Source organism: Chelonoidis abingdonii, chromosome 2, assembly GCF_003597395.2.
Source record: "Chelonoidis abingdonii isolate Lonesome George chromosome 2, CheloAbing_2.0, whole genome shotgun sequence".
In the NCBI taxonomy this organism is placed as follows: Eukaryota; Metazoa; Chordata; order Testudines; family Testudinidae; genus Chelonoidis; species Chelonoidis abingdonii.
This window is the reverse complement of record NC_133770.1, coordinates 283,944,870-283,962,362: the sequence shown is the minus strand read 5'-3', so window position 1 is coordinate 283,962,362 and position 17,493 is coordinate 283,944,870. Positions and strand designations below refer to the sequence as shown.

At 39.7% G+C, this 17,493-nt stretch overlaps 1 protein-coding gene across 10 annotated transcripts in view; it reads left to right on the top strand.

Annotated features, from left to right (window-relative positions):
• Positions 1-17,493, top strand: part of CYRIB (CYFIP related Rac1 interactor B) — a 159,632-nt gene that overhangs the window by 125,777 nt on the left and 16,362 nt on the right. For all 10 annotated transcript variants that reach the window (XM_032762903.2, XM_032762905.2, XM_075063241.1 and 7 more), the window contains 3 exons: positions 8,534-8,655; positions 11,891-11,996; positions 16,526-16,662. In XM_032762903.2, coding sequence (XP_032618794.1) covers positions 8,534-8,655; positions 11,891-11,996; positions 16,526-16,662 — 365 coding nt within the window. The remainder of the gene's footprint in view (positions 1-8,533; positions 8,656-11,890; positions 11,997-16,525; positions 16,663-17,493) is intronic.

The window sequence follows — 17,493 nt, the reverse complement described above, 5'->3', positions numbered from 1 at the left end:
CAACGAGTGGCAGTAGGAGAAGCTCTGCAACCAACATAACGCTGTACAAACCGATGCTTAGGTCAGTGTAATTTACATCGCTCAGAGAGGTGGCTTATTCACATGCCTATGTGACGTACATTATACCACAGTAAGTGGTAGTATGCACATAGCTTTTGATTGTCTTCTACAAGCAGTTTTTCTTCAATTGCTTCTCATGTTGATTCCATTCTAGTTGTAAATGCTCCCACGTGCATGGCTGTAGGAGATTTTTGCCTTAGAAGTATCCATAGGGTCAGCCGCGGCGCCCCCTTGAGTGCCGTGCTCATGCACCGGTGTATCAGGCGCCGCCAACCCTATGCTTTCTCAGTTCCTTCTTACCTCCCATGGTGGTTAGTCAGAAAACCTTTCCTTGCATTGCAAGGGCTAGCAGTTTTTCGTCTACTGACTTTGAGCCTTAGGGCCTTATGAATAGTTTGTTTATAGTAGTTAGTGTGAAGTAGTTGTTAAGTGTAGGTAGCAGTTAGTGTCCCAGCAGGGACTTCGCCCCAGGTGGGGCATGCCTCCGTCACCTGGGTTTAAGCCCTGGGTGGACTGCAACAGACCTATGCCTGGAAGTGACCCCGATGGCAGCTGCCTCAAGTGCTTAGGGGAAATCACATGTTAGAGATAAATGCTGAATTTGTAAAAACTTCTGGCCCTACACACAAAGGAGCGAGCTATTTGGCTATGGGTTCTTCTCAGGGATTCTGCCCTGCATGCAACCCTGCCAGGACTCACCAAGTACCTCAGCCTCCATGTGCAGTGTGCCCCTGGCACTACTTCCCATTGCTTGTGTCCAAAAATACCAAAAAGCATGGCTCCCTGGCACTGGGCAACAAGGGCCATGGATCATCGGGCAAGGGGAAAGTGAGGAACTGCACTGGTGGACTTGTTCGTCTCCCACCAGAACAGGAAATGCCACTGTTCTGTTCACTCCAAGGGATGGACAAGGGTTCCCTGTCAGATGCTTTCCTGCTTCTGTGGCCAGGAGCCCTGATGTACATCTTCCAGCCAGTGCTGTTGACCCCACAGAGTCCTCGTGAAGATCAAACAGGACAGGGTGAGAGTTATCCTGATAGCCCCCGAGTGACCTTGCCAGCACTGGTTCAGCATGCTGCTGGACCTTTCAATAGCCTAGCTGCTGCAGCTCCCTTTCAAACTGTACCTACTGTCCCAGAACCACGGCAGTCTCCTGCATCCAAACATGGAGGTGTTGCGCTTGACAGCGTGGTGGCTGCATGGCTAAATGTGGAAGAGCGGGAATGCTCAAGCCGGGTGCAGCAGTTCTTACTGAGTAGCATAAAGCCCTCCTCCAGAGCGACCTACTGGGTTAAGTGGAAAAGATTGATGTGCTGGGCCTCAGATCGGCACATCCAGGCATCTCAGGCCTCGCTGCAGGTGATTCTAGACTATCTTCTGCACCTCAAACTTCAGGGCTTGTCCCTGTCGTCAGTCAGCGTCCACCTAGCTTGTCTTTCCACCCTCCATTCCAAACCAGGTCAGTCTTCGCTCATGACATGAAGGCCCGGTTCTTGAAAGGTCTGGAGCATCTTTACCCCCACATCCATGATCCTATCCATCCCTGGGGTTTGAATTTCATGCTGTCGAGGCTCATGGAGCTTCCCTTCGAACCTTTGGCTTGCTGCTCTCTTCTCCTTCTCTCCTGGAAGTTTGCGTTCCTGGTGGCAGTTATGTCCTCCCTCAGAGTGTCTGAGTTCAGAGCACTTAAGTCAGAACCACTCTATATGGTATCTTACAAAGATAAGTTCCAGCTGTGACTGCACCTGATGTTCCTTCCCAAGGTAGTTTCCCAGTTTCATACTGGCCAGGACATTTTCTTACCAGTCTTCTTTCTGAAGTCCCATAAATTCGAAGAGAAGCGCAGGTTACACGCCCTGGATGTCCGGAGAGCACTGGCCATCTGTATCGATTAGGACACAGTTGTTCCGTAAGTCAACGCAGCTGTTCATGGCAGATAGAAAGAGAGGTTGCCCTATGTCTGCTCAAAGATTTCGTCCTGGATCACAACCTGCATCTGATACTGCTATAAGCTAGTGAGTATGCCTCCATCAGCAGTAGTTAAAGCACACTCGACTAGAGCTCAAGCATCATCTGCAGCCACCTTCACCCAGGTGCTGATCCAGGAGATCTGTAGAGTGGCTACCTGGTCGTTTGTCCACATGTTTACCTCCCATTATGCACTGACCCAGCAGGCCCGGGATGATGCTGGCTTCACCAGGGCAGTGCTGTTTGTGAGTCCCCTGGAATGGAATTGACATGCGCAAGCACTTGAAGAAGAAAAAATGGTTACCTACCTTTCATAACTGTTGTTCTTTGAGCTATGTTGCTCATGTCCATTCTATTACCTACCCTCCTGCCCATCTATCGGATTTGCCAGCAAGAAGGAACTAAGAGGGTGTAGGTTCAGCGGTGCCTGATATACCGGCGCATGAGCACAGCACTCAAAGGGGCACCACTGCCAACCCTATGGATACTGCTAAGGCAAAAAATCTCCGACACCCACACACGTGGGCACGCGTACACCTAGAATGAAAGGGTCATGAGCAGGACATTTCAAAGAACAACAGTTACAAAAAGCAGGAAACTGTTTTTTCTGTGAGTTCCTCAATATTTACCAATACTAAATCAAAAATGGCTTCTCCACTTGTTGGTTCATGACTATTCAGTGAAGAAATCTGTCAGCTATCACATCCAGGAATATCTGGTTTCTAACATTATTAGTAACATTTGTCCTCCAATCTGTATCTGGGAAATTAGTCTCCCATAATCACACAATTCCCAGTACACTTCTATCACGATATAACATGACCCAATATAACACAAATTCGGATATACAGTGGTAGAGCAGTGCTTGGAGGGGGCTGCGCACTCCAGCAGATCAAAGCAAGTTCGATGTAACACAGTTTCACCTGTAACATGGTAAGATATTTTTACTCCTGAGGACAGCGTTATATCAGGGTAGAGGTGTAGTATTTATTTCATTAAAAATATTAAAGAGGACTCTATCCATATCCAAATTGGATCTTGGGGGGGTCTGTAGCAGACCCCAAGCACTATTCTACCGGAACCTCTGTTACCTTTCTTTCCCAAAGTGATTTTGACCCAAACAAATTCCATTTTTTCCATTCCATCACCTCTGATTCCTTTACAGTCTACCTCATCATTAATACACAATGCTACTCAACCTCCTTTCCCTTTATTTCTGTCTTTCTTGAACAGCACATACCTTTCAATACCTGTTTTCCAGTCATGATTATTATCCCATCATGTTTCCATTTTCCCTATAATATCTGTTTCACTTCCTGCACCAGTAATTCAGATTTCCTCCATTTTGTTACCTATATTCATTGCATTGGTGTACAGACATCTTAGTTGTTTCTGCTCGGCCTTAACCAGATTCCTTGCCCAAGTAGCTACAGCCTACCTGACTGTTGTTTTCATTATTGACAGTTTCCTCCTGTTGCCTATTTTCCTACCCTTTGTTGTTCCTTTCTCCATCTTTTACTTAATTTTCCTACCATTCAGTATTAGCATAACATGTGGAGATTACATGAGTAACTCCCAACTGTCTCCCCCAAATTCCTAGTTGAAAGCTTTTTTTATCAGTTGTCCCAACGTCTATCCCAGAAGTTATTTCCCTTCCTGTTCAAGTGGAGTTCATCCCATAAGAACAGTTCTCTATCTGTGAATGCCTCCCAGTGGTTGAATGTCCCAAAGCCCTTCTTATAGCACAATTGGCTAAGCCATTTGTTGATAACCATAGTCTTGTTTCACCTCTCTCTTTTTCTAGGGACAGGGTAGAATCCCACTGTAGATCACCTGAGCCTCCATTTCTTTAAGTGTCTTTCCCAGCCTAGCACAGATTTTTGCTGAGACGCATCAAGGAAGACTAGCAATATCATTTGTTCTGACATGAAGGACAATCAGTGGATTCTTTCCCACTTCCATTAGGATCTTCTTTAGCCTCAGGACCACATCCTGTATCTTAGCTCTTGGCAGACAACACATCCTTCTGTTCTTGAGATCAGCTCTGGTTACAGGCCTATCTGTTTCTCTTCTTATGAGGGAGTCCCCAATTAGTAGACCTGCCCCTTCCTGGTATGGGTGCAATTCTCCAGCCTTCTCCCTTCTCTGTTGTTTCTAGCAGCAAGTCATCTTGTCTTCTTTTCTCACTTGCAGTCTTTTGTGCATCATCCTCTTTCTTTCTGGGACTCTGAATTCTGGCTATCTCCATTGTCTTTCCCTCTTATTGTAGGATTAGCTTCTCTTCTCTTCTTCCTTGCTCTCTCATCTTGTTATTGCCTGTCTCCATTTTATTTTCCAACTCAGTAAGGTATTCCTCATATCTGTTTCTACTTCGCTAGCCAATCTTTTCCTCTGCCTTGTTCTCATAGTCACGTGCTTTCATTGGGCACTTTCCTCATCCAGCCGTCTACCTCACAGTGCTCTGATCCAGCATCCATCTCAGTCTTGAGGTTTCCCTTCAGCCTCCTCTCTCCTTCCCTCCATCATCCACTCCATTCCCCTTCAAAACTGAATCATAGTTTCTAGCAGTGTCTCCAAACCTCAGATCTTCAGGTGGCACTTTATCCAAGCACTCACTCCAGAATAATGTAAATCCCATGGCTTCCACATCCACTCATCTTAGTTGTTTCTTCCATTCTTTGGGTTACTAGCACTGCTGTCTCTGTAGCAGTCATAGCTTTCCTTCCTAAGCTCCTGTCAAGAAGAGTGGGAACCCTCCCCCCCTCCATCTCTCTCTCTCTCTCTCTCTCCCCTATGAACTCCTACTCAACCTCCTGTTTTTATAGCTCTCTTTCCTGTCTCCTTTGATGCTGCTTCTGGGGAGAATATTTCACAGTGCAATAGAAGTTGCCATTAGGGAAGTATTTACTGATATGCAGCATAAATTATTTGGTGCTCAATTTCGTTGTTGAAACTATCCTAGCTAATCCTTGTCCCTCTTAACTTAGATTCACTTCTGGCACTACAGTCGGCACCCACATCCCCCATATTTGATAAACTGTCTGTCATACTCTTATGTACTGTCCTTCAACTGCTATTCAGCCCGTGTGACAGCATTCATATTCTTACTAGTTTTGTTACTTCAGTGCAATACTATATAGCTTTTCTCAATTCCTAGATATATATTGAATCTAGTGCATTCCAAAACCAATTAAATTTTAAAATTCATTGAAGGTTAGCTCTAAAAGGACTCATCAGTTGCTTGAAACAGCTGAGTCAGTCTTTCTAGCTTCTAATTTAGAAACACAAATTCATAGATTTCAAGGCCAGAAGTGACCATTGTGATCATCTAGTCTGACCTCCTGTATAGCACAGGCCATAGAACTTCCCCAGAATAATTCTGGAGCATATCTTTTAGAAAAGCATCCAATATTTATTTTAAAATTCTGAGTAGTGGAGAATCCACCACAACCATTGGTAAAATGTTTCAATAGTTAATTACTCTCATCTTAAATTTACACCTTATTTCCAGTCTAAATTTGTTTAGTTTCAAGTTCCTGCCATTGGGTTGTGTTATACCTTTCTCTGCTAGATTGAAGAACCCATTATTAAATATTTGTTCCCTGTGTAAATGCTTGTAAACTGCACCTCTGAACCTTCTCTCAGTTAGACTCAAAGAGCTTAATCTGTTTAGCTTATCACAATATGGCGTGTTTTCTAATACTTTAATCGTTCTCATGGCCTTTCTCTGAGTCCCCTCTAATTTATTAATATCCTTCTTGAAATATGGGCACCGTACCTGCACACAGTATTCCAGCAGTGGTCACACCAGTGCCAATATAGAGGTAAAATAATCTCTCTACTACTCAAGTTTCCCTTGTTTGTGCATCCCAGGACTGCATTGGTAACAGCAAGTATAAGGTGAAGTTAGCCTGTTTACCTGAAAGATCTAAGGTTGTAATTTCCCCCAGAAAAAACTGACAGCCTCAACTATTTAAACATTGCAGAGAGCTTTTGGGGTTTTTGCTGTCATCAGGTGTTACAAGGGAAATGTAGAATCCTGATCTTGTTATATAAGCAAGAGTGGGAGCTCTTTCAGCTTTGCTTTAGAATGAACAATTTTATCAACTCCTCATCCTGTTCTGGGTACATGACATAGATAAATTCAACCAGTCATTAAATGATTGTCTTTAAAATGAACATGGCATAAAAATCCTTCCTCCTCCTCATTCACTGCCCTAACCATCCTGAGGGAGTGAGCTCCATAGCCAGAGACCCTTAACTGAAACAGCCCTATTTCCAATCCCCAGAGATGAATATCTGGGTGGTGTCACCTCAGATGATTTCAGAAATGAAGAGCATAATCTACCCTAATGCATCAGTTCAGCATATCCATTCTGTGTAGAATTTATGACATTGGCTAGTATCTTCACAAATCCTTCTACTACTCTGTCAGTGTCTAGAAGGAGCACCCTTTATAAGGAGAATGAAGCAAGGAAGAGTAATGGAAAAGCTTTACGGTTATAGGAGATGTATTCAGTATAAGAGAACCAAAGTGGCAAGTCTTGATTGAATTATTTAACAATGCAAATACACTGGAATGCTACAGAGCTTTATATTCGACTGTACTGTCCTATAGTATTCCATGTACTATAGCATTTCATGTTTGTACATGAATTGTTAATAGTAAACTGCTGCTTACCTGTCTGCTATTTCCCCCCATTTTTTATCTTCATTTCTTACAGCAGTCTTCAGCAGCTTTCGAAATTATAAATCTGACTTTTCTATGACAGTCTCAAAAATGTTGGCCAGTTATTTCTGTAGTCAAGGCCTAATCAATGTGGTGCTATTTTTTCCTTTTTAAAAAGGGAGCAGCAAGCTTCCTTGTGTTCAGAGACTTCTTAATATTGGAATGTTAAGTATTAATAAGCTGTTGCAAGGTTTGCTTAGGTGCACTTGCTAACAATGCCCCATCTTTATACACTTAACATAGGTGTCCTATTTTTGTGGTTTAACAAAACTGAATATACCAAAATCAGATAGACAATGTGTGTGTAACCTTTTTGTTCCATCCTAATCCATTCATTAAAACTGTTTTCCACAATGTGTAAAATTAACGGATGTGCACTCCAGTTAATGGGTGTGCGCAACTTCCATCAGCGTTCTTGGAGAGAAGACCCTTTACGCTAATTTACCTTTAATGTGGTATTGATTACTTATATTAAACTTTTACAGTCCTAGCTGCACCTAAAGCATGAAATATAAGCATTAGTGGTCAATTGTTTGCAGATAATCCTTACTAGAAAAATAATTTTTATTTGGTCAGTATAATTATCTGGATTTTGTACTTTGAAAGTTTATTTCCTAACTCATTTTGCCAGTGTAGCTAGCTAAGAAATAGTGTCAGTGTTAAAGTTGCAGAGTTCAGAAATAATGACCAGTTTCATTAGTCTGAATAGCTTTTCTTTCTGACACCATAATTACCGGTTAGTGATGATAAAGGGATCCAAAATTGTATTCTTTTATAACTTTTTTTCTCACAATCTGATCTCACCTCAGGTAAATAATTTATTAAATAAAACATTTGAATTAGGGACGATACTCCTAAATATTTAAAAAAAATATAAAACAAAACTTGTTAGACCACAAAAATGTTACGACATTTCTTAAAACATACATTGTTTTTATGAATTAGTTTTATGTTTATTAGGCAAATATAGCATTACTTAAATGATATCCAGAGTTGGAGAGTGTCTTATATTTGAAAGAAAGAGATTTAATTATCCTATTATGCGGGATAACAATATATCCCAGTTATAGACAGTATACAGGAGAGTCTGCACAGGTGGTTTTAACAATTTGTTGCATCTGTCTTTGACACAATTACAATGGATCTTCTTATGACCAATTAGATTACTGGGCCTTAATTGGTATTTATATTTTAATATATTCAGAACTGAGAATGGGCACAGGGCTGTAAAGAATACACAAAAATACAGTTCCTTCTCCCAAAAACTTAAAATATATAAAAGCGTGCAATTTTTTAAAAATGAAAATAGATAAGACTACCTTGTTTTATAACACTTTTGGTATATCCTTAATCAGCGTGTCTTTCCAAAACTTACCTGTGGCTCTTCCACTGAGTTCCTACTGCATCCTAAAGGTGAAAATAAATCATAGTATGGTTTGATAAATAAAAACATATTAAAACCTGTAAATTTTAATTAAAAAACCCTTAAAATAGTAACTAACCATGGTTAATAATGTGTGGTAATCTGGAAGGTTGTAACATCCCTGCTGCCTGTAGACCTCAGACACGAAAAGTTCCAAATCCAAACAATGATGGGGGAATATACATGACTGTAGTTATCTTTGTAAAGTTTCTCAGAGATATAGTGGTAGCTTTATGCAATAAATGAAATAATAGTTAAACAAGAATTCATTAGGAACTTTGTCCTATAGATCATAATGGACTTCTTAAAAACCCATGCAGTTAAATTATTTAATATGCTCTCCTACTGTTTAGATGCCCAACCTACAGAATCTGAAAAGGAAATTTATAATCAGGTGAATGTAGTGCTAAAGGATGCAGAAGGAATCCTGGAAGACTTGCAGTCATACAGAGGAGCTGGCCACGAAATACGAGAGGTAAAGCATCGTTAGATATTTTGTGATCATACACACAATTCTATAGAGTGTTATTGGTGTACATAACCCGGAACAGATAGATAAGAGCTGATGTTCAGCTTCTCTGGCGGGAACTATTGTATTAATAATCTGAAATGAAAATATTACTACTTTGAAGTATGGTTCTACTCTAAAATGTGATTTTAAAAACGATCATTGGCTACCATATTTGTCTTCAATAAATTTTATGTTAAATGCACATAGCTGCGTAATAAAAAGATGTTTCCTCAAAAGCTTTTATCTTAACAGGATTCTTGCTGCTGGATCTTGGGTCACTAACCTGAGACAGAGATCTGCTTTCTGGGTGTATTCATTAACATTTGGTGACTTGACTCACTAAAACAACTTTTTTATTCTTATTTACCACTGCAAGCTAACACACCTCTTTGGAGACTATAGAAGATTTTCTGACCACACATGTAAGGGTTGTTAACTAAGATGAAATTGCAGAATCTTTGTTACTTATAATAATGCATGAGCCAGAAAGAACATAACTTGCCTTTCAGATTCATAGGTAAGTTTGCAGGACTGGCAGTTGGAGTCATCTTTTTACTCGCTGAGAAAAATTGCTGTGCAAATCTTGAGAGACAAGAAATGCCCCCATAATACATTTTAATAGTCTGAACTAGAATCATATTTGGAGTAGTGGTTTCCTTCTCTAATAGCTTGTTCCAGTTGTTCTTTGCTTCCAATAAAGCGGTGGAGCAGGCAGTACTCACATTCCTAGAGAATTCATAGTTCTCAGCTCAATGCACCATGCCCCAAAAGTATATGAAGTCCTATTGTTGTCCTCAGCCAAGCCGATATGACAGCTATTCTGCAGAGGTAACCCTACTGCAAGTAACTAAAGGCCTATGGAAATTGCCTAGACCTGTTAACTAATTTTATATACACATCACCATCAGTGGAGTTTAAAAAGGCACTACACAGTGTTTCTCTGGTCTGCTCTTAAGTCCAACTTCTTTAAAAGAAAAATAGACTTGAAAAAAGTCAGACTTTGCAGACCTGAACAGCTCTTAATGCAAAGCTGACCACAACCTCAATGTTCATAGATTCCAAGGCCAGAAGAGACCATTGTGATCATTTAGTCTGACTGCCTGGGTAGCACTGGCCATAGAACTTTCCCCAAAAATAATTCCTAGAGCAGATCTTTTAGAAAAATATCCAGTCTTGATTTAAAAATTCTCAGTGGTGGAGAATCTACCACTACTCTTGATAAATTGTTCCAGTGGTTAATTACTCTCACTGTTAAAAAAAAAAAAAAAAAAAAAAAAAAAAAAAAAAAATTATGGCTTTCCAGTTATGCCTTATTTCCTGTCTAAATTTGTCTAGTTTCAAATTCCAGCCATTGGATCTTGTTATACCTGCCTCTGCTAGATTGAAGAGCCCATTATCAAATATGAACTGCTGGCACCACCCTGGTTCCAAGCTCCCACGGGCTGCTCTTTCTGCAAGCAGTGGACAAAGCAGGGAGTTGCCAAACAACGTTATTAGGGATCATTGCGCAGCTTTAAATGATCATGTTCTCTAATAGATGAGCAACATAACAATGAAACAGTGTTAACCGGGACGACTTTAAGTGAGGAGTTATTGTATTGGGACACCACTGAGTAATCTGAGCGTGTCCACAATGATGAAAACCAGAGAAGGAGAGAGAAATGGAGTGTTAGTATAAAAACTCCCACCTTATACCTCCACACTGTTAGAAATCAGCTAACATTTTTTTACAAATAATAAGAATTAGTTCAAAAGCAATGACTGAAACACAAGGTTTGCACCAAGACATGTAAGAAAACAGTGAACAAGAAGTAAAACAATGTAGTAACCAGTGTAAATTAGACACATGAAAACAAAAGTGTATCAGTTCACAGATATTATGCCGGAACATTAGACTTTCTAAACTTCCTGCCTGTTGGTATCTTACACAGCAACTCTTTCCAAGAGTGTCTATTTTCAAAATTTCCTTACCCTTCCTGTAAGATATATGTGATATATGTACACTTCTTATCTAAGTTGGCTGGGAAGGGAAGGTTAAGATTAGGAGACATTTTAAAAGAAAATTAAATCCCTCAAATACCTTACAGTATGGAAGAAAAAAATCAATAAGATTGTTTGCATGCATTATGCTTCCTCTTAGTTTTGGGGAGAAAGGAAATTACTCTAAACTTTAATATTTACTGCAGTAAAATGTTTTTAAATAATTTTATAGAATTAAATATACTGTTTATACTAATATTCTGCATGAAATATCATATCTGAATTTCTCATTATATGATCTGAAAAGTACAAATGGCATCAGCTAATATTTGAATAGTGTTCCTCTTTTAAGCAAAATTCCAAATACAAGCAAATGTTGTTCTTGATTGACATTGTTGAATAACTTGCTATTTTAGAACTCAGTTATACAGTTTAATTTTTGAACAAATGTTTTCCTATAAAATGTGACAAAATACTGCAAAGCTAACTGCAATTAATATAGTATGTTTATATATCAAATGTTCTGGCACAGCACTACTGTCAGAACACCAAAAAATCTCAACTACCTGAGATATCTAGTCACTTTTCCCTGGTGTCAGATTCTGCCAGGAGTATTACTTGATTGTATAAAAATTCCGTGAGCTAAAGGTGGTTGGTTCTTCATCCCCATTACCTGATACTGATTGCTGTAGTTGAAACTAACTCTGTGTACTGGCCATGATCATCAAACTAAGATAAACTCATTCCCTTGGAGTATCCCTATAAAGCAGTTATTTTGACCAAGTAGATAGTACTGTGTAAATTATTATTTTTTTTTTTTTGTATTTTAGGCAACTTAAAAATCATCTACATATAATTAATTGTATAATAGCATTTACATCCTATAAAGTATCATGTTCATAAAATGTTCTTAATTATTTTCATTGTGTATGTGTAAAGAATGTACATAACAGGTTCAGTATGTGATAAAAGATACCACTTATAATTTTCAATGAAAATCTGACTCATAATAGGACACTGGTTGCAACCATAATGTCCGGAGAAACTGTTCTCTTCCCACCATCTAAAGAATAATGCTCCCTTCTTTTGTTTTCCATCAGTACCTCTGATCAACCTCTTTTAATACATATTTCGAATGAAAGAAAACTTTCCTAGTCTTGATTCCTGTTATTAAGTGAGGTGACTTTTTTTTCCTTTTTCCATGTGTTCAATTTTCAAGGCAATACAGCATCCTACTGACGAAAAATTGCAGGAGAAGGCATGGGGTGCAGTCGTTCCACTAGTAGGCAAGCTAAAGAAATTCTATGAATTTTCTCAAAGGCTAGGTAAGTTGAAAGGTGGTAAACTAATGACTTGATAACCTTCATACTACCAAAAAGTAACAGCAGAAATTTTTTTCAGTACATCAGAAGAAGGAAGCCTGCTAAACAATCAGTGGGGCCACTGGACAATTGAGGTGCTAAAGGAGCAAAGACAATAAGGCTATTGCGGAGAAACTAAGTGATTTCTTTGCATCCGTCTTCATTGCAGATGTGAGGGAGATTCCCACACCTAAGCCGTTCTTTTTAGGTGACAAATCTGAGGAACTGTCCCAGATTGAGATGTCTTTTTGGAGGTTTTGGAACAAATTGATAAACAGTAATAAGTCATCGGGATCAGATAGTATTCACCCAAGAGTTCTGAAGGAACTCAAATATAAAATTGCAGATCTACTGATTGTGGTATGTAACCTATTATTTAAATCAGCTTCTGTATCACTTGACTGGAGGATAACTAAAGTGACACCAATTTTTAAAAATGGCTTCCAAGGCAGTCCTGGCAATTACAAGCTGGTAAGACTAACTTCAGTACCAGGCAAACTGGTTGAAACTATAGTAAAGAACAGAATTATCAGACCCATAGGTGAATGTGATTTGTTGGGAAGAGTCAACATAGCTTTTTGTAAAGGAAAATTATGCCTTACCAGTATATTGGAATTCTTTGAGGAGATCAACAAACATGGACAAAGGTGATCCAGTGAATATAGTGTACTTACACTTCCAGAAAGCCTTTGACAAGGTCCTTCATCAAAGGCTCTTAAGCAGAGTAAGCTGTCATGAGATAAGAGGCAAAATCCTCTCATGAATCAGTAACTGTTTAAAAGATAGGAAACAATGAGTAGGAATAAATAGTCAATTTTCACAGTGGAGAGAGGTAAATAGTGATATCCCCAGGGGTCAATATTGGGTCCTTTCCTGTTCAACATATTCGTAAATGATCTGGAAAAAGGGATGAACAGTGAGATGGCAATATTTGCATACAATACAAAATTGCTCAAGATAGTTAAGTCCAAAACAGACTGCAAAGAGTTACAATGGGATCTCACAAAACTGGGTGACTGGGCAACAAAATGGCAGATGAAATTGAATGTTGATAAATGCAAATTAATGCACATTGGAAAACATAATCTCAATTATACATACAAAATGATGGGGTCTAAATTAGCTGTTACCACTCAATAAAGAGATCTTGGAATCGTTATAGATAGTTCTCTGAAAATATCCGCATAATGTGCAGTGGCAGTCAAAAAAGCTAACAATGTTAGGAGCCATTAGGAAAAGGGTTAGTGTAGTTGGGGGTGGTCGTCCCTCCCCCTCTGGGTCAGAAGGAGGGTACGTCGCCTCACTACGCCATCGGGATCTCTGCTTACTCTTAGGGTAATCAGCAAGTTAGGTGTTAAACCCCCAGATAGGCAGTCAGTTCTGGCTCTTAGGCAGAAACAGGTTCTCCCGGGAGTGTGAATGCCTGGGTCCTTAGGCAGGGGCTGAACAGCCAACAGTCTATAACCCCTGGACTCCTTAAGCAGAGACTGGGCAAACACTGTAGGTTATGCTCTGGGAACCCTCAGTGTCTCAGTACCAGCTGAGCTGGAGGCCCCACCCTTTATACTTCCTGTTATCCCCTTCAAGTGGGAGAGGAGAGTCAAAACTGGTTCCGCCCACTTGGGCATGGAGGGTGCTTCCTCCCCCTCTGGCTCAGAGGGAGGCCACATTGCCTCATTACAAATAGAAAATAAGACAAAATATAATGTTGCCTCTATATAAATCCATGGTACGCTCACATCTTGAATACTGCATGCAGATCTGGTGACCCCCTATCTCAAAAAAGATGTATTGTAATTGATAAAGGTACAAAGAAGGGCAACAAAAATTATTAGGGGTATGGAACAACTTACATGAGAGGAGAGATTAAAAAGACTGGCACTTGTCAGCTTGAAAAAGCGATGACTAAGTGAGAATATGATAGAGATCTATAAAATCTGAGGGGCAGGATAGCTCAGTGGTTTGAGCATTGGCCTGCTAAACCCAGGGTTGTGAGTTCAATCCTTTAGGGGGGACCATTTAGGGATCTGGGGCAAAAATCTGTCTGGGGATTGGTCCTCCTTTGAGCAGGGGGTTGGGCTAATAACCCCAAGGTCCCTTCCAACCCTGATATTCTATGAAAATCTTAACTAGTGAGGAAAAAGTAAATCAGGAAATGTTATTTAGTCCTTCACATAATGCAAGAACTAGGAGTCACCAATGACATTAATAGGCAGCTGGTTTAAAACAAAAGGAAGTACTTCTTCACACAATGCACAGTCCACCTGTAGAACCTTTGCCAGGGGATGTTGTGAAGGCTACAACTATAACAAGCTTCAAAAAAGAGTTAGATAAATTCATGGAGGATAGATCCATTGATGGCTAATAGCCGGGATGGTCAGGGATGTACCACTGTCTCCCGCATAGGAACTACCTGCAAGCCTTATTTGCACAGAGGAGTCCCATCTTAGACAGCATTCAGCACAGGGCATTTGATCATACCAGGAGAAAAAGATGAGCATAAACACTAGAACTCACAACATTCTGACTGACGACAAAAACTATTTAAGAGCATGTTGCACAAACATCTCGTAGCGTATGATGTGACAGTTGCCCAGCTAAATGAGGTAGAACTGGAGGCCTTCACAAAGTCCATTCTCCTCCTTCAATAAGTGGAGACTCGTTACATGACCTTGAAGGAGAGAGAGATCTAAGAATACTCTGTACCACAGTGGTCAGCAGTTCTCCCGGGGAGAGTGACACATCTGCCAGGGAAGAATATTGGATAGTGAGTAAATTGGTATACTTCAAAGTACATCACTGAATTACAATTTAATGCCCACTCATAATGTGCTTCTACAGAAGCAAGGCAAAAGCCATATGTTCTGTGTACAAGCATGACTTGATCAGCTACTGTGCACTTTCCTACCAGTATCTCTCTGTTTCAGGATCATGATCAGAGATACTATGCTAAGTTCAAAAGTAACTCATAACACCAAACAGGTCCAAGACACTATGTGGAATGTGCCATAGCACTTCCCATCAAAAATGCATTGAGAGAGATTCCAATTTCTGTGCTCTACATGGAACCATCACTTCACTCAACTTTAGATTTTGAGTCAGAAAATGTAGAGGAGATACACAGATCAAATTTTATTTGATTGTCCTCTAAAAGGTGCTTCACTTACTTTAACACATGCGCCGTTGCCCACTGTTTTAGAGGCAAACCAGTTACACCACTGAAAAGAAGGATAAAATATGTCACCCTCACCATACTGTGCTTCTTGCAGGAATATGTTTCCATGAACTTCCCTCAGCTACCATACAGTCATTAGAAACCTCTTGTAGTCTCCAAGAACATGTAGCATCTTCTTGCACCTGACAATGAAAAAATATAATCCATTAAAAATATAATATAATCCATTAAAAAGTGGAATCTTAACTTAGTTTTACAGGCCTTAGAGACACAATGTGGGTGAGGCAATATTTTTATTGCACCAACTTTTGTTAGTGAGAGAAGATTTCAGAATGTCCCTTTGAACTACAGTATGAAGAAATGGTAATTATCCAATATCTTAAAAGTGTCCCTTGTATGTTTAGCTGGAACTGCATCAGCTATAGAACTTTCAGAACTATTTGTGGTGGCTCTGTCTATTGAACAGTATATATCACTTCCACAATTACTAGCAAATTAGTGCTAAGTGCAGGATCATATTTCATGAATAAGGTAAACTCTGCTTTCTTCAGGCAATCTCATCTGACAGTCCTACTTTCCTCCACCCCACCCCCTGAAAAAAAAAATTGTAGAGCAAAAACATGAAGTTCTACATAAATGTGTCTAAAGAACACAGAAAACTGACCACTTATTTACTTAGCTTCTCACTTGTTACTGCTAAGGTTTAAAAGTTTCTTCATTAGATAGTCAACCGACAGAAGAGTTCTCCATTCTGGGTTAGTGGATTGAAAGATACTTAGAAATGCAGCTTTTAATTAAGCAGATAATTTCATGACACTGTTTTTGGTTTGGTTTGGTTTTGTTTGTTTTTTTGTTTCTTTTTTAAATAAAATGTAACCTGCCAAATTTTAAGAGATTACTGCTTGGCTTCTTTAACTACTAGCTGCATTTCTAATTTTTTGATGTGGCCTTTGAAGATAGGGAAATTTTGTGGTCACTGTTAATTTCTGTTTCTTAACATTGAATAGCTTTTCATATAGCAATATTGACTGACATTACCAATGTAAAGTCAATTTCAAAAAAAAAAAATTTGAATGTAGTCATGTAACAACTTGAAAAATTAGTTTACTGTAGAATCCAGTAAGATATAAGCCCTGTATCAATAGCAATTTATGGGTAACCTCCAATATAAATGCCCCATGAAAACCAATGATAACTTATTTGATCTTAAAACTCTCTTTAGGTCATGGAATTACCATACATTTTAGCATTTTTAGTCAACTACCAATATATAGTAGAAGCAGATACTGTTTCACTTGTTTTGATTTTCTTCGTTTAGAGGCAGGACTGCGAGGTCTATTGGGAGCCCTGACAAGCACCCCATATTCACCAACTCAGCACCTGGAGCGAGAGCAGGCTCTTGCTAAGCAGTTTGCAGAAATTCTTCATTTCACACTCCGCTTTGATGAGCTCAAGGTAAATTTCCATGCATTTTTAAATAGGCAGTTCAGCTAAAAGGAGCCCAGGCCTGAGGTTTGGAGAAAGCTGGGTTTCATTCCAGACACTGCTACAGACTCTGTGTGACACTGGGCAATTCTCTTAATCACTTTTGGTATCCCTATCTGTAAAAGGAATGATGTTTGCTTCAGTCCTTCTGTGATGCTTCCTAATACTTAAAATCCTCAGATACTCTATCTAGATCATGAAAAGTTAATTCTTTTATTGAATGCTAGCATTCATCAAATATAATGGAAAAATTGAGAATTGCTTCGTTTGTGCAGTAGAAGTTGCATATAATTGTCAACACTCATGGGCCAGATTCTGAAATGTGGTTGAATTGCACATGTCGAATGTCAGGGGCGGGCAGAGGGCAAAGAAAGTTTAAAGCTCACTTTTTTCACTCCTCTGGTCCTGCTGCAACGGTATGCAGGCTAGGTCCCCTTATGGCTACTTTAACATCAGGTTGCAATGGCCACAGGGTACTGAAAATGCAGCCGAGGATTAGTATTGCACGTGACCTTGTCATCAGTGCTGTTTTTCATCTGACCATGTTTCTTTCCCTGCAATGCCAGCAGGAGTGACAGAAGAGGGGCAACAAGAATAAGAGTCCCACAAATTGGCTCTCTGCCATTTGAAGTTCACCCATACACAGGTGAAATCCCCTTGGGCTGATTAAACTGACTGTAGGTCCAGGTTACACTGTCAGTGTGGTACAAAGTAGCTACACTGCCTCAAATCTGGCCCCATGTTCCTGAAAATAGTTAATATAATTAAGTACATGGAAGACATAGCTAACATTAAAAGAGA